The sequence below is a fragment of the Ochotona princeps genome, chromosome 3 (assembly GCF_030435755.1).
Source record: "Ochotona princeps isolate mOchPri1 chromosome 3, mOchPri1.hap1, whole genome shotgun sequence".
Classification (NCBI taxonomy): Eukaryota; Metazoa; Chordata; class Mammalia; order Lagomorpha; family Ochotonidae; genus Ochotona; species Ochotona princeps.
In genome coordinates this window covers 79,328,494-79,350,902 of record NC_080834.1, presented here as the reverse complement: position 1 = coordinate 79,350,902, position 22,409 = coordinate 79,328,494, and the positions used below count along the sequence as shown (strand labels likewise).

The 22,409-nt window shown below is 39.3% G+C and overlaps 1 protein-coding gene across 1 annotated transcript in view; it reads right to left on the bottom strand.

Annotated features, from left to right (window-relative positions):
* GRAMD1C (GRAM domain containing 1C) overlaps positions 1-22,409 on the bottom strand; it is a 105,976-nt gene that overhangs the window by 14,850 nt on the left and 68,717 nt on the right. Inside the window, exons 8-11 of the mRNA XM_004577892.3 lie at positions 20,640-20,772; positions 17,303-17,465; positions 6,424-6,561; positions 1,098-1,216 (exon numbers count right to left, since the gene is read on the bottom strand). Coding sequence (XP_004577949.2) covers positions 1,098-1,216; positions 6,424-6,561; positions 17,303-17,465; positions 20,640-20,772 — 553 coding nt within the window. The remainder of the gene's footprint in view (positions 1-1,097; positions 1,217-6,423; positions 6,562-17,302; positions 17,466-20,639; positions 20,773-22,409) is intronic.

Below are 22,409 nucleotides of genomic sequence, written 5' to 3'. Positions count from 1 at the left end.
GTTCAAGTCCCTGCTGCTCCACTTCTGATCCAGTTCCCTGCTTATGGCATGGCAACGCAGAGGACAGTCCAAAGCCTTGGGATCCTGCACCTGCACGGGAGACCTGGCTCCTGGCTTTGGATTGACTTAGCCCCAGACATTGTCGCCATTTGGAGAGTGAAACAAGGATGGAAGATCTTTCTGTCTTTCCTTCTTTCCATAAATGTGGCGTTACAATAAAAATAAATAAATCTTAAAAAATAAAGAGAGAAGAAAGGAAGGAATGGGGAAAGGAAGGAGGGGAGGGAGGAGGGAAGAAAAAAAAGAAATAGCAATGTCTTTTAATACTGATGCACAAATTTGTGAGAGCACAACTGGTTCAGATGTCCTTTGCTAAACAGCTGTACCAGGTTTCAACACAATTAGCCAAACACACTTCACTGTAAGAAGAATAACATCAGATAGCTTATATTCTTCACGTATATTAGCTGCCATCTAGTTATTTGGCTTTAACCCATGACACAATTCTCTAACTCATATTTCAGTAATGTTTTTGTTTTTAAATTTATATCATGTAAAACTATGAACACACAAGAGTAGAAATGAAGTACAACGAACTCTCATGACCTCATGTGTCAATGGCAACATTAACTCAGGCCCAGCCCTGCTTGATCCATGCCCCAGCCCCAGCCCCACCCACCACTACCACCCTCCATCTGGTTATGCCGCACCTGAAGCAAACCCAGATACCACTGCAATTTCACCCACAAATACTTCAGTCTTTCTGCTTATAAATTTTTCTGTCTATAAATTCTTAACTACATTTCTTTTTTAAATGTTATTTTCTTCAAAACATAGCTATAAGACCACTATTATACACAATATACAATTCTTTAAATCTTATAAATATCTTTTTAACTTGTGATCTGCTTGGATTAAATTTGAGGTGGTATGGTTTATATGCCTCTTAAGTCTCTTAATATGTAACCATTTCTCTCTCTTCAGCTTTCCTGATCTTTATTTGTTCAATTTGCCTTGTAAATTGGTGACTATAATAGGCATCTCCTCTCCTCACAGGAAGGATTCTTCTGGAATACCAGCAAAGTAGACATGCATACCTGCTTCTCGGTGGCACTGGTGCTTTTCCCGGTAAGAGGATTGTTAAGGACGATAGTGTAGGTCATGGTTCTCAGCTGATCACCTCCAGCTTCCACGGTCCAAGGAGTAGATACTATGTCTAATTACAGCAAACAGAAACTAGTTAGTTCTAACATTTTTTAAAGTTTAATCTATTTGAAAGGCAGAGTAAGAGACAGAGAACTTTATCCATCCGCTGCTTTATTCCCCAAATGTCCACAAAAGCCAGATCTGAACTAGGTCAAAACCAACAGCCAAGAACTCCATCAGAACCTAAGCACTTGGCCCCCATCTGCCGCCTCCCAGGTGCTCTGGCAGAAGCTGGAACGGAAGCAGAGGTGAGATTCCCCAGGCACTCTGGTACAGGCTGCCAACTAGCCAAAATGACAATCTAATCCACATCACTACAACATCTGCTTTCCCATATTTTTATTTTTGACTAGTCCAACACTCCTTACAACTCCATTTTAATTTAACATTAAAGGAAAGAGAGTATGTTAATCACTCATACAATGGCACTTCAAAATAACTGTGAAAAATTGGAATGGGAAGATAGGGGGTTTTTCTGGATGCAAAAGCATGTTAGAAAATTACTCATAGCTTTTTTCATAGCATGCATTTCCATGAGTTTTCTCATGCCACACAAGTGGCATGATCTCCATCTCTGATTCATTTATTTCTAACTCTTTTCTATTAATATGTGTTTTACTTTTTAAAGATAAAAGTTGGTGTATATTTAGGCTTCCTTTTAAAAGTGTCTAGTATCTTGGACCTAGTGGCTAAATCCTCACCTCGTATATGCAGGGATCTCATATGGGCACCAGTTCATGCCTTGGCTGTTCCACTTTCCTCTAGCTCCCTGCTTAATGACCTGGGAAAGCAGTGGAGGATGGCCCAAAGCCCTAGGACCCTGAACCCATATGGGAGACCTAGAAAAAGCTCCTAACTCCTCTCTCTGGATTGGCTCAGCTCCAGACATCACAACCACTTGGGAAGTGAACCACTGGATGGAAGATCTTTGTGTCTCTTCTGAGCTCTCTACAAATCTGCCTTTCCAATGAGAATAAATAAATCTTTTTAAAAAGTAGTACATCATCAGAGACAGAAGAACACTTCAACATTCCCCTACTGAGGATAAAACTTTGGAATATATTTTTCATTATGCAACAATATGACCTTGGTACCAAGTGGTAGAGAAATCATGTCAGTATTATGAGAAATCATCTAATTAGTGCCTTGTCTGCTAAAATCTTTAATCAAGTTAAGGCAATAGAATATAAACTATTATATAATATTTTTATGTTAAGAAGGCTACAGAATCATCTCCACTTATGGCAAAATCTTAGTAGAAACCCTTTTTTAATTACTTAAGGCAAGCACAATGAGTGAAAACTCCCTTTGAACAGAGACATAGCTATAGAACACAGCACTGTACAGTGAAGGTCATTTCATTCAGCCCCAAATGAGGGAAGTATAGATAAGAGCATTATCAACTCTATTCAGAAGACCAGAACAAATAAGCTAAAGCAAACACAAATAGACTTAGGCAATTTCTTAATATATTTGGCTTCTATTCAGCAACATCCTGAAGCATAAAAGCCTTTACCTAACCCATTATCCATCATCAAAGGAATAGAGCAAGGCTTTATGATTTGGCCAATTTTACTCAATTTCTTTTATACCACTAGGCTCAGGAATTTAATGAGGGATCTTGAGGCTGCCTTTTCAGTATCTGGAAAGATCATGTAAATAGGTTTAAAAGGCAAACAAGCATATCACAAACTATGGAATCTGTGAACATGAGATAAGATAGTCAGTTAATTTCAAAATATTTTTCTGAAGATTACTTTAATCAAAATTTCAAGAAAATAATTCTAAAAATACATAGCTAAACAGGATTTAAAGATATCAATGGATTTTGCCATTTAAAATGAAGTGTTCAACAAAGGCACTCAGCAACAAGAAAAAAAACAAAAACAAAAACAAAACTTCTTCCCATTCCTGTGACATCTGTGTTTTCACCAATGTTGCCTGCTGAGTACTATATACTACACTAAACTAAATCTATGTATAACTGGCAAGGTGCCCACTTAAGACTTCAAATTCATCAGGAGCCTTCGTTTCTAAAAATCATTTATAACATCAGATGGAAGATACAGTCATATGTATGGAAGCCTCATGTGATATCACCAGGTGAAAGTGTGTTTCAAAAGACAAATTTGATTAAGTAATAGCATAGACTAATATGTTTGTCAGGGGACTTTTTCCTGCCATAAATATGGCAGGGTACCATAAACAGAAATCATGTGAGTAAATAAAGCAAGGGATAGGACTTTGGTCAAACATTTAAAATGCCTCTTGGGATGCCTGGGTTTGAGTCCCAGCTCTACTTCAGGTTCCAACTTCCTCCTAATGTGCATCTTGGGAAGCAACAGGTGATGGCTCGAGTATGTGGGTCTCTGCCACCCACAAGGAACATCTGGGTTGAGTTTTCAGCTCCCAGCTTTGGTCTAGACCAGCCTTGGCTGTTGCTGGCATCTGGAGTACAGACCATTGGATGGGAGATCTCTGTCTTTCTGTCTGCCTACATTACTGACTCTCTGCCCCACAAATAAGTTTTAAAATTCAAAAAACAGAAAAAATCAAGGGAAATGATACACCCAACTGTTCTTCAGGTAGAAATGAACAGCAAGAAAATACAAAATAATTCAGGACAGATAATAATAACTTAAGTATAAGCTACTGAGTAAAAAAGATTTTTACCTCCCAGATATATCACATTTTTTAAACTGGAAAAGAAAAATACTTTTTTAAAAATTATGCAACTCAATATAATTACAAGACTCATAACTATCAGAAATCTCTGTTACTCTACTATTGCTAGTAGGAAGAAATAATGTTTGTATATGTAAAATCCATATCAATTTTAATATCCATAAAAATAGTTACATTTATGTAAGTTTCAAACAAGAGAATATTATGTTATTAGAACTGCATCTATAAATCATATTGAATCTGTTAAAAAGTAATGAATTTTTCTAATTTTAAAGAAAAAATAATATCAGCTTCTTATTAAAAACTCTAGAGTATAAATTATATTTAACTTGAATGTAGAAGGGTTCAGCATGGTTTCCTAGAAAGGTAATCGTCTTCCTGCAGTACCAATATCCTATATGGGCACGGTTTCCATCTCAGCTGCTCCATTTCCTAGCTAGCTCCCTGCTTACATCTTGGGAAAGCACAGGAAGAAGGCCCAAAGTGCTGGGCACCTGCACCCATGTGAGAGGCTCAAAAGAAGCTCCTGGCTCCCAGTTTTGGATTAGCCCACTCTGGCTGTTGTTACCATTTGGAGACTGAATCAGAGGATGGAAGACTCCTATTTCTTTCATTTTCTTGCTGTAAAATATGCCTTTCAAATAAAAGTTAAAAAATAAATCCTTATAAAACAAATTGACTAAAGAATCATTTTCTCTTTGACTATGTCAGCTGACTGACCCTGCATGAACCTATGCTGCTGCTAGGTTCTAATTTTACAGAATCAGCTGAACCATATGCTCTCCAAATCAACAAAGTAGCTAGAGACACAGAGGATCAATTCAAGTCCACACTAACCAGAAGCTGAGTTGAGATATTTACCAAGAGAACTTGTAACTTATCAATGAAATACTTTTTGTGAATTGAAAACAATTTCCTAAATGTAATCTTCTTTTGTACTTTCATTGAAGCATATGACAGAATCTGTAATCTCAAGTGTATAACACCATGATTTTAAGATGTATTTATTTACTTTACAGGCAGAGTTGGTGGTGGGGGGTGGGGGGAGTGGATAGAAAGAGACAGAGGGAGAGAGGAGAAAGGATGAGAGGGAGAAAAAGAGAGCGCTAAAGACATTTCATCCACTGGTTCAACCCCCAGGTGGCTGAAACAGCCAGGGCTAAGCCTGGAGCTCCATCTAGGTCTTTCCCATGGCAGGCAGTGGCCCAAAAACCTGACCATCTTCTGCTGTTTTCCCAGACACATTAGCAGGAAGCTTGTTTGGGTGTAGAGCAGCTGGGACTCAAACTAGTGTCTACACGAGATGCTGGGGTCAAAATGGCAGCCCCAAGGTCCACAACTTTCACAAAGAAAACACACATCTATACTAGCACTCAAAATCAAGACAGAGAACTTCCACTCCAAAAATTTTCTCCTAGACTTCACCCACACAACTGTAGACAAAGGGAAATAACTACTATATTGACATGATGCTCATAGATTAAATGTTTCAATTTTATAAACATAAATTACATAAGGGCCAACATTATGGCATAATGACTCAAATCCAGGCTGTTCTGCTTTTGATCCAGCTCCCTGCTAATGCACCTGGAAAAGCAGCAGAAGATGCACTAAGTGTCAGGGCACCCAAAACCCACATGGGAAACCCAGATGGAGTTCCTCTTGCTCCTGGATTCAACCTGGTCCAGCCCCAATCATCGTGGTCATCTGAGGAGTTAAACAATGCATGAAAGAGCTCTGTCTCTGTCATCCTGAGTTTCAAATAAATAAATAACAGATATATCTTTCAAAAAATAAATTAGATAGTATGTACATTAAAAAAATTTGTTTACTTGAAAGGCAGTTACAGAGACAGAGGGAAAATCAGATAGAGGTGCTCCATCCACTGATTCATTCCCCAGAGAGCTGCAACTGCCAGAGCTGAGCTAGTCTGAAGCCAGAAACCACGAGCTTTCCCCAGGTCTTCCATGCAAGGGGCCCAAACACTAGGTCCATCCTTCACTTCCTATCTATATTCTTTTGCTTAATATGTGTCTGTGAGATTTGCTCATATTGTTGCAATATCAGTAGCTTATTTTTTTTAAATTGTATATATAACTTGTTTACCCATTCTATTATTGATGAATATTTAACTTTTGAGTTTGGAGTCAAGATAGGTGTTAAACTACTACGGCACAGATAATTCATAGCTTTGGAAGATACTGTCAAACCATTCAACAAAGTAATTGTCCAGTGAAATCCTCTGAATTTAATCTAACTTAACAGATACATTAATGAATAATGTACCAATAAGTATAGTTTTAGTTTTCAACGGATAAGAACATAATTGTGACAGCATCTTCCTAATTAAACAATTAGACTGTTAACATGTAAATTTGATCACATATTTAAATACTAGTTCCTATATGGCCAAAATAAAATCAAAACATGTCTAATTTTTCCCAATAACATAAATCCATTTAATAGTTCCAATGTTTCAAGAATAATAAAATTCTCTGAAATGTATCATTAGGTAAGAACACAAAGACGAACCTATTATATTTCTGGAATTGAAAAATCTCTGCATGAAGCGTGAGCTGGTGAAAATCAATTCAAACATTTTCTCCGCACTGATGTGAAAAACACGGTTGATGTAAAGTCTTCCACGAAGATCTTTCTCAAGAATATTTTCTAGAGAAACAGAAACAGAAAAAAATCAAAGAAAGATAATTTCAAGTTTTGGGGTGTTCTTGTTTTGTTTTTGGCGCCAACTTGTTTTCCAATGTAATTATAGTGAACAGTATATTCCAAGAAACTATTAAATTTCAACTGGGATTATAAGCATATGTACCATAAATAACCCATAACATATGGATAGCTAACTACATGCGACCTATATGTAGAAATATCTAAATGGAAGAGATGAAGATTCCATAATACATTGCTCAAGAGTATTCAGAAAGTGACAAGAGTAATACTGAGACACATATGATGGTATCCATTATAGCAATTAGCAGATCTTATCTATCACAGCAAATAGCAGATTCTATCTCTGTATGTATTTTCTATCAGTAATTATTATCAATGGCTCCGACACCTGCGATACACACTAGCTTGCAAGCCTGAAGACCATTTTAGTTGGACTTAATTTTAATTCATACTATCCTAAGACAAGGTTCACTGAATTCACAATGTATTCTCAACGTGACATATTGAAATAACAACAAAAAAAAATCCTTCTTTTTTTTTTTTAAAGATTCTTTTATGATTGCATTTGCTTGCTGGCTTTTTACTTCTTTTTTAGATTTATTTATTTTTATTGGAAAGGCGGATATACAGAGAAGAGGAGAGACAGAGAGAAAGATCTTCCGTCCGATGATTCACCCCCCAAGTGACCGCAACGGCTGGAATTGAGCCAATCTGAAGCCAGGAGCTCTTTCGGGTCTCTCACGCATGGGTGCAGGGTCCCAAGGCTTTGGGCTGTCCTCACTGCTTTCCCAGGCCACAGGCAGGGAGCTGGATAGGAAGCAGGGATCTGGCTGGGATTAGAACTGGCACCCATATGGGATCCTGGTGCATTCAAGGCGAGGACTTTAACCACTACATTATCACGCTGGACCCCAAAAAATCCTTCTGAAGAGTAGTCTTCAGTGCTAAATAATACCCAATAAAATATCTTTTTGTTTCTGGGAACTTAATCATGATTTTGAAAACAACTGCTTAGCAAATAAAGAAGCAGTATTAGTTCCTCACATCTCACATTTTCTGGAAACACAGTATAAAATAACTCATACTTGGAGACTGGCTTGTAGCCACCTGAGATGCCATAACCCGTATCAGAATGCCTGGATTCAACTCCTAGGTCTGCTTTTGTTTATAACTTGTGCTAATGTATCCCCTGGGAGGCAGCAGGTGATGGTTCAGATAGTTGGGTTTGTCCCACAAGTTGTGGAAGTTGTCTAACGCCAAGTTAGAGTTCCAAACTCCTGACTTCTGCCTGGCTATTGCAAGGAATCTGGAAAATGACTTACAAAATGGCAGAAGTTTCTGTGTGTGTGCTTCTCTTTCTGTCTTTCAAAAACAATGAAAGTAAATATTTAAAAAATGATAGCCCACACTTCACAAGGCTACTATACAAGTATCAGACATTACACTAATCACTTTCCAAGTGTTCACTCACCTTCACTACAACTGTATGCAGTACATGGTAGCATTATCACCATCTCCACCGTACAGATGAGGAAACCAAGGCACAGAGAGAATTGCCAAGGCACGATGGTTAATGAATGATTAATCTGAAATTTGAACTACTCCAGTTGTGAAGCACAAAGCTTATCATAAAGTTTGTAATGTCAAAAGTTTAACTTAGAAGAAACAAAAGGAGATGAGAGAAGGAAAAAATAGCAAGAATAGTGGCTTGGTATAATGAAACAAGAAGTGAAAAGCAATCCAATAGGAAATTGCAATGATTTAAGGACCAAGATTATTGTTAGTCTGTCAAGGATTATGGTTCAGTGATGCAAAATGAAAACTGGGACAAAAGCTTTCCATATTTCAAAAGTAAAGCTCAAAGAATTATCTGTGTAAAGCATCAGTTGATACTAATCCCTGGGAAGTGGTCTGGTTAAAGGCAAGGGCAATGGCATATGAATCGGAAAAACTCTCCAAGCTCTGGCTTAACCCCGAATATTGCTCCCTCATTAAATGATTTGCATCTCTCTATTTTCCTATAGGTACAAAGGACAGAGGGACATCTGTAGATACTGATGCCCTCCCCCTACAGCAATATTACATGTAGTCAAAAACTGTTCACAGCAATCAGAAAAATAATGGTGTAGAAAAGAATCACTAACCATATGCAGTTTGCTAAGGTTTGGGGCAGTAACTTCCCAGGTAGGCCAGGGAAACAGGTTTTGCTAAAAGATGTATGTAATCTTCAATATAAAATAATTCAAACTTTCACAAAGAAAACAAACATCTGTAAGTGATTCCAATGATCCTATTCCTCTCTTTCACAGAATCTATCCCAATTTCAATCGTACTCTGATCAGCTTGCTGACTCCTTATCTTTCTCCCTCAGGAGACTCTAAGTTTTATGTCAGTAGGGACCACATCAGTTTGTTTATTTATAGCAAATCATTAATTTTTAATGTTTATTACAGAGGTGAAGGGTGGGCCTCTAGTAGAGTTAGGAAGGGGAGGAGGGGTGAGAGAGATGTGTCTGCAGGGCAGCGGGGGAGAGTGTGTACAGTTCCTTGTTGAACTACGTTAGTTGATGGAAACAGAGATGGTCCATTGACACCACTCAGGGACCTCAGATCAGGAAAGACAGTCATGGGGGTATTGAGTGGTCACTGTAGAAGAGATGACATATTCCATCTGTCCTCACCAGACTTCTTTATTGTTCTTTCTGTATAAGTTTGGGACCATGTCCATTTTAAACACCTATGTATAACTCAGTGCTTGACTATTTTTGAATGAACCAATTACTCCTATATATAAAAATAGACGCTAAGATTTTCAGGAGTTTGAAGTTGAAACCATTTTTTAAAAACTTTGTTAGAATAATTTGAGATTTACAAGTAACTAAACCAGGCTTTGTTTTTTTAATTTCTTCAGCAATATCCTTTTTTTCTGTGTATGGACCCAAGTCAAGATATGTTGCATTTTAGTTGTTACACCTCTTTAGTCTCTTCTAATTTCTGACAGCTTCTTATTCTTTGTCTTTTTTAAAAAATGTATTTATTTATTTGAAAGGCAAAGTTACAGAGAGAGAAGGAGAGGCACAGAGAAAGCTCTTCCATTCTCTGATTCACTCCCCAAATGGTCTAACAACCAGGGCTAAGACAGGTTGAAGCCAGGAACTTCATCAAGGTCTTCCACATGAGTGGCAGGGGCCAGGCACTTGGGCCATCTTCCACTGCTTTCCCAGACATATTCTCAGAGAGCTGGACCAGAAGAGAAGCAGCTAGGAAATGAACTTGTACCAATGTGGGATGCCAGTATTTTCAGGTAGCAGCTTAATGTGATATACTTCAATGCCCCTTTCCTTGTCTTTTCATGACCTTGACACTGGCCAGATATTAGAACATCCCTCATTAGATGTTTCTTCAGGATTATACTGGGGTAATGGATTTTAGGAAAGAATAGCATAAAAGTGAAGGGCCCATACATAATCAAACTCAGGTAGTACAGGGTACATCAACATAATTGATGATTTTAACCTTGACCACTCAGATGAAGTAGTGTCTGGTAGACTTCTCCATCATAGTTACTATTTTATCTTTTTAATATACTACACATTGGCAATGAGTCACTAAATACAAACCACACCTAATGGCAAGAGAACCAAGCTCCACTCCCTAAAAGAGAAGGAACATACACAGTGAGCACACTGGGAAAATGTAAGGGATATCTGTGCTTTCTTCCCCGTTTGTGAGTCTGATTGTTTATCTTGGTCAGTATGGATTCTTGAATAGTTAGTTTACTTGTAATGTTAGACTCCAACAATACAATCACTGTGTATTTTTGTCGTCCAAATTATTTACTTTGGCCACCAGTAGCTATCTCAGGTTGACTCCTGTGCTCACTTTAAAATTTTTCTTTAGGAAGCAGAGGAGCAGACAAACATAGACAGACAGGCTGAGAGCTCCCATCCACGGGTTCACTCCCCAGATGGCCACAATGACCAGAACCATTCTCAGCCAAACTTGGGAACTCAATCCAGGTCTTCTACTTGAGTCACAGGAACCGAATCACTAGAGCCCTCACTCAGGATACGCATTAACAGGAAGCTGCGGTCAGAGCTGGAGTGAGGAATCCAATGTGGGGTGAGGGCATCTCAACCTCTGAATCAGATGTCTGACTTCCACACTCTTCGGACACACTTCCTTCCTTACAATCTCATGCTAAACATACTCCAGGATCATCTTATACATTCCCTACCTCAGTCCTACATTAGCCACTTCTCAAAGGAGTCCTAGAACCGTAATTTTTCAAAAATAAAACTTTTGTTCATACTTAAAAGGCAATACGTTTTTTCTCATTTACCTATTTTAATATAATATTTTATGTGTCTTTTAGGCAACATGATTCAAAAAACGTTTGGAATTAGGACTAGCAAAAACAGAATTTGTTGTCTTCCTACCAGAAACTAACGATCATATCTTTTGTATATATATTTTTCCAAAGAAGTAAGCATACAAAATAAACCATTTTCTCCTGAGACATTCACTTGTGAAATTCCTGGAACTTTAGAGTGTCCTATCCAAATAACATCTTCAATTTCATTGCTGTAGCATAGTAAGTTAACAGGTGGTGTTTTTAAAATGGGGAATGTGGCCCAGGATAATGGTTCAACTGGACAATCCTCCTTTGCAAGCTCCAATGTCCCCTATGGATGCTGGTTCATATCCTGGCTGCTCCACTTCCCATCCAGTTTTCTGCTAATAGCCTGGAAAAGTAGAGGAGGATCATTCAAAGCCTTGGGATCTTGCACCTGTGTGGGATACCTGGAAAAAGCTCCTGGGTTCTGGCTTCAGATCAGCTCAGCTCTGGACATTGCAGCCACCTGGGGAGTGAACCAGCAGATAGAAGATTTTTCTGTCTCTTTTTCTCTCTATACATCTGCCTTTCCAATAAAAATAAACAAGTCTTTTAAAATGGATACTGTTTTCACTAATGGAGAAATACACTTCAAATATAGTAGATTAAAAGTGGTCAATGAAAATGAAGTACAATGAGACTCATAATAGGAATGAAACTGAAAACATAATGCTGCCAATGTTTTGAGGGTATGTAAAAGTTTATTAGTTAAGCATGCAAAAAAGGCAATTGATCTACAGCTTAACTTAGCAATTTAGGACACACAATTACATCTTCCATTCTCTAAAAACTGGAGATTTACTATCTGCTTGACTTAGGGCATTCTTCACATTGAAACACAGTTCAGCTGGAGTGTGTTCAAAAGTCCCACTCAGGTAACTGTAGTCACATGGCTGCCTCCCTGACTTGCCAGCCCATTTCATTTCTTTCTCTTTTACTTTCCCTCACAAAGTCCACTTGCCCTCACCTTTATTCACTAACAAACTTCATCACATGTTCCTACTCCTTTCATTCACTGTGTGCCTCTAATGCATCTCGCTCCGTCAACCTCACTTTATGGATTCCAATGTTCCTGTTCTTACGTGTCCCTCTCATCGTCTGATCTTTACTTGCCGTTCAGTTTCCATTTTTGACACAAGTGACCTCAGTAGGAAACCCTGTCTTGCCAACTTCTGTCACTATCACCCAGTTCAAGCCTGGCAACTCTCAGCACAGTTTGTCAGCTTCCACTCAAGGTTCTAGTTCCTGCAACAGGATTCCTAGGACTGCCCATGACATTATGGCACAGGAAGGTGGAAGCACTGTCTTGTTAGTGATGGAAATGCTATATCCTTAAAAATATAGTCATCTGGGGCCTGGCGCCATGGCCTAGTGACTAAAAGTCCTTACCTTGAATACCTCAGGATCCCATATGGGTGCTGGTGCTAATCCTGGCAGCTCCACTTCCCATCCAGATCCCTGCTTGTACCCTGGGAAACCAGTTGAGGACAGCCCAAAGATTTGGGACCCTGCACCCACATGGGAGACCTGGAGCAAGTTCCTGGCTCCTGGCTTCAGATCGGCGCAACACTGACCGTTGCAGTCACTTGGGGAGTGAATCACTGGACTGAAGATCTTCCTCACTATCTCTCTTCCCCTATATATCTAACTTTGCAATAAAAATAAATTTTTACAAAAACATATAGTCATCATTTTCTTGTAGACATGCCTATACTGTGTCAACTCATCTCTATTAGCCAGTAAACTCCCAGCACCTTCTCAAATATCCTAGACTGCTGCCATAACCTGGCCCAAGTTTGTCAGCCTTCCCTGGCTAGGGGAGAATCTTTCAGAAAATGGCCTACTTTCTAAACAAAGAAGTTCTGCAACTTACTCTGAGAATTATCATAGGTCAGATGTTTGAACGAGGACAAGTTAACACAGTACAACACAGTGCCCAAAACAAATGCTGAGAAGTACAAAAACATCCTTGAAAAGCACACCCTTCAATCCTGGTAGATTTTAACCCACCTGTTATAGGATAAGAGCATTTAAAGAAGCAGTCAACCACACAGATGCTACCCTGATTTTTCTGATTGTACTTTAAGGTGAACTAAACATCAAAGGGACCGGGCTGCTAACTTTACCAGGTCTCTCCATGAGACATTTAAGGATGCCCCTTTGCTTTTGGGGGTTATTTTGTTTGTTTGTTTGTTTGTTTAAGATTTGTTTATTTCTATTGCAAAGTCACATAGAGAGGAAGATCTTCTGTCCGATGATTCACTCCCCAAGTGACTGCAAAGGCCGGTGCTGCGCCGATCTGAAGTCAGGAGCCAGGAGCCTCTTCCAGGTCTCTCATACACGGGTGCAGGGTCCCAAGGCTTTTTTGGGCCATCCTGGACTGCTTTCCCAGGCCACAAGCAGGAAGCTGGATGGGAAGCGGGGCTGCCAGGATTAGAACCGGCGCCCGTATGGGATCCTGGCACATTCAAGGCGAGGGCTTTAGCCACTAGGCCACTGCACTGGGCCCACCCTTTGTTGAATTATGTCAGGACCATAACACTGCCTCTCTCCCCCAAATTATGGAGTGCAGACAATGGAAAATGGGGTGGGAGGATTCTCATTTTTTAACTAAGCCTGCTTAAAGCAGATGAAAATACTATCTTTCTTTTTAAATAAAGGTGATATTTGGTTTGAAGTGATCTGCTACCTACTTAACCCCACACACCCACTGCCAAATTGCCTGAGATAGTATAGTTTTTGATCATTCCTGTTGTTTATCTAGTTAATTGATTTTAAGTGCCTTTGTTCATGCCCTGTGAGCACTACGACAAGCCCAAGATCATGGAACCTGCTTAAGGAAAGAAATAACCTGACTTGTTATCTAGTAAGCATCTAATACAAACAAATTATCATCCCATATACTGTACAGAAAACCTCCATAACTTGAGGACCACGTAAGTTCCTGTCACCATGAAGCCAGTCGTTAAAGGGGTACTGGCAAGGGGTAAACTGTATTCACAAGTAATTATTCCTTATTTACTTCTAGATACAAGAATTAATTTTGATGTCATTTCTCATTAATGCTGCAAGGGAAATCCCAGGGTCTATGGAACTGTATCATAAAATGATAATAATAAAAAGAAGTAAAATAATAATTAAAAAAAAGAACCATTCTTTTAAAAGAGAAGGTGAGGAAAAAAAAGTTCTTATTTTGGTGTCACTTACCTATTTGGCCACTGGGTGCCAGAGTAGACCTTCCTAAAGTCCCAAATTCAATATGGAATATGAAAGTATGAAAATAATAAAACACTCACTACCTTTGATGTTTCCCAGTGTCTTCCACTGTATTGTGATTGATTTTAATAATCTTAGAATTTTAAAAAGAATTAACAAGTCACAGATTATTGGCACCAACTTAGAGAAAGTAGAAAGAACATTAAGTAGCTACAAATTTTCCTTTAAATAACTACATTTTTATTATATTTTCTCCCTCTTTCAGGTTATAACATAGTACAGTCATCGTGTGTCTATAACATGTTTTGAACTCTGAAATATGAGAAATTTTAAATCTGACCTTTTTGTAAAGTCTGAAAACACTATAATATACAAACTAACATTTTGTTTAAAAACATGTTTAAACAGCAGTTATTGGAGGCTGGAGAAAGTAGGCAAGAAACAGGGAGAAGAAAGGTTGGTCAACAGGCATCAAGTTACAGACAGCAGAAATAAGTTCCAGTGTTCTGTTGCAAGTGAGCGACTTTGGAAATCACTAATCTATGTATTTTGGAAAAACTAGAAGAAAGGGTAATGAATATTTTAATCATAAAGAAATTATACATGAGGAGGTGAATATGCGTAACCTGATTTGAAGAGTACACGATTGCATGCATGCCATCACAAATATGTTTAATTTTTCCATAAAAATTTTAAAATAAGACAAAATAATATTTCAAAAATCGAAATGTTCTTAAAATGAAATATTGTGGTAGGGAAATCTCACATTATTATAGCACACTTTACATTTATAGAAAATGGTTGGGAAATGGTTTATGTTGCCTAACCCAGCATAATTATTAGCTGTGTATAATGCAGTGATGATCCCTCTTCCTCACTCCTTCAAGTTAAAAGCACTCAGGTCAATTCCTGGCCTCTCTACGCATGTACTCACTCAGCCTATATTAAGTGGATTAATGTTATAGACTGAATATTTATATCCTCCCCAAACCCATATGTTGAAGTACTAACCCCCAAAGTCATTCTATGTGAAGATAAGGTCTCTGAGGAAACAACTAAGTTAAATCAGTGATTACAACAGGCCCTGGCCTGATAGGACTGGTGTACTAATAAGAAGAGGCACCAGAGATGGGCTTACTTGCTTGCCTCCACTCAGACTTACTCCATGTGTGATGCCACAATGTGCACACAAGCGTGGACATAGAAGTCACCTGCCAACAAGACAGGGATTAACACTCTCACCAGAAACTGACTCTGCAGGATCCCGATCTAAAACTTTTCAAGAATTATGGGACAACACATTTCTGTTATTTAAGCCACAAAGTGTGTGGACTTTGCTATGACTGCCCAAGCTAATTAATATATTAAATAAACATGGAAGGAGCTCACTGGATGGATGTGGCTAACAAAAGCTGACGCTCCTCTGGTGGGGAGGAGTGATCTTCCTCCACTGGGGGAGGAAGTAGGACACTACTTGGCACTGATGGGTCTATATCATATGTCAACACCCTCTCCATCGGAGCCCTCTCGTCTTTCACATATCACAGTATCCTCTAACTTCATCACTACTAACATTACAGGGTCCGATTTTCACCTCTGACTCTTCTCTTTGTTTACCCAGTTTGGATACAACAGAATAGTTAAGAAGAAGGTCACTCATAACCCCTTGTACACATACAGTAACATAAAACATGTGTGGCATAGCACGCTAATCCTGCACATGTGGCACCAGCATCCCATACGGGCACTGGTTCTAGTCCTGGCTGCTCTGCTTCCCATCCAGCTCCCTGTCTATGGCTTGGGAAAGCAGTGGAGGATGGCGCAAGTCCTTGGGCCCCTGTACCCACATGTGAGTCTACCTGCTCTTGACTTCATATAGGCCAAGCTCTGGCCATTGCAACCATTTGAGGAATAAACCAGAGTCTGGAAGACCTGTCTGACTCTGTAAATGACTATCAAGTAAACTAAATAAATCTTTTTTTTTTAAAGAAGTAGTAAGATGTTACCCATGATGTGTTTGAAATTCAGCACGTATGATTCTAATTATCTCTTAAAACTATTATTAGAATTTTGCAAAATCTATTGGTCTTCTAAGCCAAATAAGTAGCATTTCAAAAATACTGATTTATTTATCTGAAAGGCAGTTACAGTGAGAGAGAGAGAAAAAAAATCTTCCACCCACTGACTTACTCCCTAAATGGACACAACTGCCGGACCTGGGCCCAAGTGCTTGGCCTCTTGCCACCTTCACGGAGACCTGGAAGGAGCTAGCTCTTGTCTCCTGGCTTAGGTCTGGTCCAGCCCTGGCCACTGCGCTCATTTGGGCAATGAACCAGCAGATGGAAGAGTCTTTTGCTTTCTCTTTCTGTAACTCAGCCTTTCAAATAAAAGTAAATAAATATTTTAAAACACCAATTGCTGAGAGAAATATTTCCTTTCTAGAAACCTGTAAGATCTCCTTTATTTCCTTTTGGAAGCTACTCAATTATTTAAACTAGTATTTCACCCAAGAAAGCACTCCTGCTATGACTACTTGGCTTTCAAAATTCTTCACAAACTGCTAAGTGTCTCTTTTTTAAAAAGGAAGAAGAAAAGAATTTGGGAAGTACAAGGGTGAGGTAACAAGAATATCAGACGAAGAGACTAGATCACTAACCCTAGATTTGTAGGTTAACTGGACACAGGGTTTCATATTTAACTCCTCTGTCTTATTTCCTCAAGCTGTAAAATGAGAAGTAGTCTAGATGAACCAACAGGACACATTCCTTATAAAACATGAGCATCTTGTACTGTCTGGCATGGAGGAGTGTGAAGGCAGATTTTCATAGCATATTTGCTTCTCCACTGGTACTGCTCCACCTTCATTGCCTGAAGGCTTGGAATTTCAAATGCTAAATGTGATGGAGATTTTCAGATTCCAGGCTTCTGAAGCAAGTGATGCCGGGTTAGATTTAGAAATCTGTTTTTACTATTTTCTATGAAGTTCCATTCCTTTTCTAGCTCTTTAAAATCTGTGACTGTAATGCAGCTAAATTTTCAAATGTGCACACATTTAATGCAAACACTAAAAGGCATAACCAAATTTTACTAAAATTTATAAGAAACTCTTTACCTTCATCAATGGAATCCGAAGTGCTGCTTTTGTCCAAGGAAAGGTACTCATTTTTATTCAAGTCCAGGGCTTTTGATGGGACTCTAATTAACCTCTTTTCTGAAGTTAGTAGGGGACTCTTTCTGACCTGCTTCTCATTTGGAGAATCTTCTTTCCCCAACCCCTAAAAGGAACACAACCCAGTTAAAAATCTTTAAAAATAAACAGGTTTTAAGCCTAGATTTTATAGTGAAGGTTTTAATACTAAAGATGCTTTGAGATACTGCTCTTAAAAACATTTACATCTAGTTTGATAGATTTGCATCATATTTCCACAGCTGGCAAATGTCAGCTCCTAAAATAATAGTTAATAATATTTGGACATCTTCAATATATGAAGAAGGTCATATGCAAAGAACTCACAGATAGTAAACATCATGTGAATTATGTAAGTGGAAAGGAAATGGGACAGGGGACAAAAGTAATGGAACCAACAGTCTTTGAGAAAAAAACTCACCCGTCTCTCAAGACCAGTAACTAAAACAGAAAGGGAAAAGAAAATGGAGAGATAACAATCACAATAAGAATATAGTAGGGGAGCAAAGATCAGAAGGGAAAGTCATTTCACAGCAAACATTGTGCACAAAAATTGCAAGAATACAATTGGCCTTGTTGTTAGGAGACTGAGAGATTAAGCAATAAAACATATCCAATACATCATGCTCTCTGTAGTTTTCTGGGAAGGTTTAATAACGACTTCTCACTTCTGCAATAATGTTAAGCATTAAAGTAGGAGTGGTATTGGTCTGTTAGTACACAACAGGAACAGTATTATAACCAGGCTTAGCAGAACAGTATTATAAATCTATATAAACTACACAGCAATCGACTTTGATCCACTGTGTGTACACTGATGAAAGACAGCAAAAACATAGAGATAACCCAGTATATTCCGCCTCAGCAAGCAGCTCTGAGGGAGGATATAGGCTGCCATTGGCACTTAGAGAGCAGGTTAACAACTGTGACCCAGGATACAAACTACACTTGTCAGAAGGTTGAATCTTCAAGCAGAGATTCTCACAAAAGTCAAAATTTTATTTATTCTGTAGTGCCACATGATTAAGTACAATGTCTATTTAGCCACCCAAGGCCTCATAGACAGCTGCTGAATACAGTTTAAGATTCTCTGTAGCTCAACATTTAAGATTCTCCCTTTTGGGGCCCAGGGCAGTGACCTAGCAGCTAAAGTCCTGGCCTTGAACACCCCAGGATCCCATACGGGTGCTGGTTCTAATCCCGGCAGCACCACTTCCTATCCAGCTCCCTGCTTGTGGCCTGGGAAAGCAGTCAAGGATGGCCCAAAGCCTTGGGACCCTGCACCCGTGTGGGAAACCCAAAAGAGCTCCTGACTCCTGGCTTTGGATTGGCGCAGGACCAGCTGTTGCGGTCACTTGGGGAGTGAATCATTGGACAGAAAATCTTCCTCTCTGTCTCTCCTCCTCTCTGTATATCTGCCTTTCCAATAAAAATAAGTCAATCTTTAAAAAAAAGATTTTTTCCTTTGCAGCTAATTTACATTGTATTTCCTGTTGTAGAGAGTATAGACAATTACAAGGAAAGTTAACATTCGCTATATTTTAGTGTTTGGTTGATTTTTATTTTAACAATTTTTAATTTCTTTGCATATTCTTTCATATTCAATGGATTTTTGCACACTACTAATCTTATAACTTGAACAACACTTTCACATTGGAAAAATCATTTGATTTTTTGATATTTAGAATTTTGTTGAGAAGAAAAAATAAGACAGTTGGTGGCATACAGCTTACTGACGTCTGAGAATCTCACCACACTGTTCTTGAATGAATACAGAAAAAGATCACTCTTGTGTATTATTTGTGTACTATAACCTAAAACATCTTATTAAACATAAATGAATATATGTTCAGTCTTAAAACACTGCTATTCTTCTATATACCATTCTTCTGCCAGAGAAAGCTAGGATTTCATTTAGGAACAAAACTAGAGGCAAGAATCAATAGATCACCACTCCAAGAGCAGGTACAGAAGAAGTTATCTGGGAGGCTACTGGATGGATTCAAGTAGAACCAAGTCATCAGTTAGACCTTTGTAAAAGGACAAGGAGCCAGCAAAAGCTCCTTAGTCATGTGACTGCCCCCAAACTGAGTGGCTTCATCTTCTTAGCAGGAACATGCACAGAATAACATCCAGAATCATCCCCTTGGCACCAACATAAACTTGACTGCTTTCACTCATAAGTGAGCCTTAAATACTATCCTTCTCATACTCTTTTAACTCTCTCCCCACCCCCCAAATAAATAAATACCATTCTTCACTAAGAAATGATATAGGGCATCAGAAAATGGCTAGTGGTAAGCCGGTTGTGGGTGTAGAATGTAAAATAGGTGCTTGGAACACAACTATTGTGAAAGAAATAAAGGAACCCATCAAAGGTTACTGATTATTTCAGAAAAACAAGGAAGTTAACCCAAAAGGATTCCTGCTGGTAAAGGGGACAGATCGAGCATCAAATCAACCAATCAATCAATAAGGTTCGGGAGTTTAGCACAGCAGCTCACACTCCTTGGGACAACCCAATCCCATTTTGTAGTACATGGATTTGAGTCCCTGCTCTGCTTCCTACATGGTTTCCCAGGGATGTTCACCCTGGGAGGTGGCAGATGACGGCTCCTGCGAGTGGGAGATGAGGGCTGAGTTCCAGGAGCCTGGCCCCTACAGGCCTGTGGTGAATGAACTACCAATAGGCCCTGGGCACCTCTTTCTCTCTCTCTCTGCATTTTAAATAAATGAAAATTAACACAAATTCTAAAATGGCTCCAACTAATTGAAATTCATTGAAATAAAATTTAATATAGTAATACTTAAGAAAAAGTAAAAGTAGCAATTAGTTAACTGCCAAAGCCAGTGGCTACCTGAGCCTGCCTACCTGCCTGCCTGCCTCAGTAGGTGGCGGAGCATCTGTTGCTAACTGAAGCTTGCTGGTGAGAGCTTGCTCTCCATTCCAAGCAGACTCCTTCGACCACCCTGGGAAAACCGGTAACTGCAAACATCTCCAACCTCTTAATGCTGTCTGTCCCCTTAGGCACCGATGCTTAGAGAACTGCCTCCAGGCCTTGCACCTGACCCAACTCTGACCAAAACCACATTTTTTCTGACATAACTTCTGATTTTCACAACTCTTCTCCTAAAATAAACTAACAGCCTGACATCTTTAAGCTTCTGAACATGATACATTTTGTATTTTTAGTTAATCTTGTATTACAAATGCCACACCACAATACCAAATATATTGTTAAAGGAATATAGTCATACTGACCTTTTTTTGTGAATTTCCATCCAGGGATTCTGTTTCTGAAACTCGGTTAATTGACTCACGAGTAAAACTGATGGATCTGGATAATTTTTCATCTTTTTCCCCGGAGTCATCCAAACTGCTTCTTCCTGGAGTTCTGTAAGAAACACCTCATTATAGAAACATAGGTTATCCACACATAAACAGCTTTTGGTCTCTTTCAGGTCCTTGTCCAATACAAGATATTTTGACAGATTACAAGACTGTAACAAGCCTCTACTTATTAGTAACACTGGCTTCTTCAATCACGTGCAAATTGATTTCATTTCTGAAAATAAATAACAGGTGCTCATATGAGAGTCTATGAATTTAAGAAACCATTAAAACTTTCACTAAGCACAAGTGGCCACAACAGCAACTAATCAAATGGAGATTGCTGTTTAAATCCCAGCTGTGGACAAGCACGAAGCTTCAAAAGAGGCAGGTGGATTTTGGAGGGAACCGGTTTGAAGCAGAAAGCGTGTTCAGATCTCCTTCCTCCTTCTGACTCAGCAAAAGCGCAGATGGAAAACCTCTGCCATTAGTGGAAGCCCAGCAGTCCTGCCTGCTTCTTGCCCTTCTCACACCAAAGGGCCAGATTTAACAAACTGCTATCAGGGGCAGCCTGGGAATTAACAAGGCCACTTCTCCCAGGGGAGAACCTGGGTTCAAGTCCTACGTGCAGCTCCTCTCCAGTGTCCTGATAATGAAGCCCCTGGGAGGCAGTGGTGAGGATTCAAGTAAAGGGGTTTCTGTTACGCACACGGGACAGCTGAATTCAGTTCTTGACTCCATCATCAGCTATTGTGAGCATGTGGGGAGTGAGACAGCGGGTGGCTCAATGTTGCTCTCTCTTTTCCTGTCAATCCCATAAAAAAATATCCTCAAAGAGTATAGGGCCAAACCTATAATAAATGTCCTGAGTCCTGCTCTCTCTCTCTCTCAAGCAAAACAAGCAAAACCAAAACAAAAAAACAAAAAGACAAACCTGTTAAAATTTTAAAAAAGAAAAAAAGAAAGCACAGCTGATTTAACTTTCAGTGCTCAACATTTCAGAACAATTGCAATTCCCATGAAATGACCGCAACATACACATCAAGTTCTTCTAAAACCAAGGAGCAGTCAGTCTGATGCCTTAAGCTATATTATCCTAGCAAAGGCTAGAAAAGTTAGAATATTTCAATCCTATTTTAATTGGTCCAAATAATACTTGGGTCTGCTCTGAAGTCATTCCCAGCCAGGAAAAAACGGCAGGGCTCTGAGGGAGCCAAACACCACAACTGCCCCCCGCCCCCCAGGCTGGTGCAGTAGCTGGGTGTCTGCGCTTCAGGAAAGCACAAGGGGCAGAAAGAAGGGGAAAATAAAGAAGCTGGAGGAGCAGAAGGAATAACCGTGTTAAGTAAAGATGCTTCTTTCAGAGACTGAAGGGATGAAAAGGGCGTGGGGAAAAGATAGAGTGAGGATCCTGTCCCATTTTTCTCAAGAAACAATCATCGAAGAGGAAAGTAACAGCTTTGCTGGTGACCTTAAAATCTGGTCCCAAATATATGCCCTGAACTTCAAGTTAGCAGAGGACTGGCACATCACCTAGATTGACCTCCTCATTTCATGGGTGAATAAAATGAGGATCCAAAAGGTTGAAAGTTCTGCCTGAGTTTTCGGAGCCCCAGACTGGAACCCAGATCCCACTGACCAGAGTCCAAGTCTCTTGGCATTAGACTAATTGCCCAAATTCAGAACTAGAGAGAAACTAGA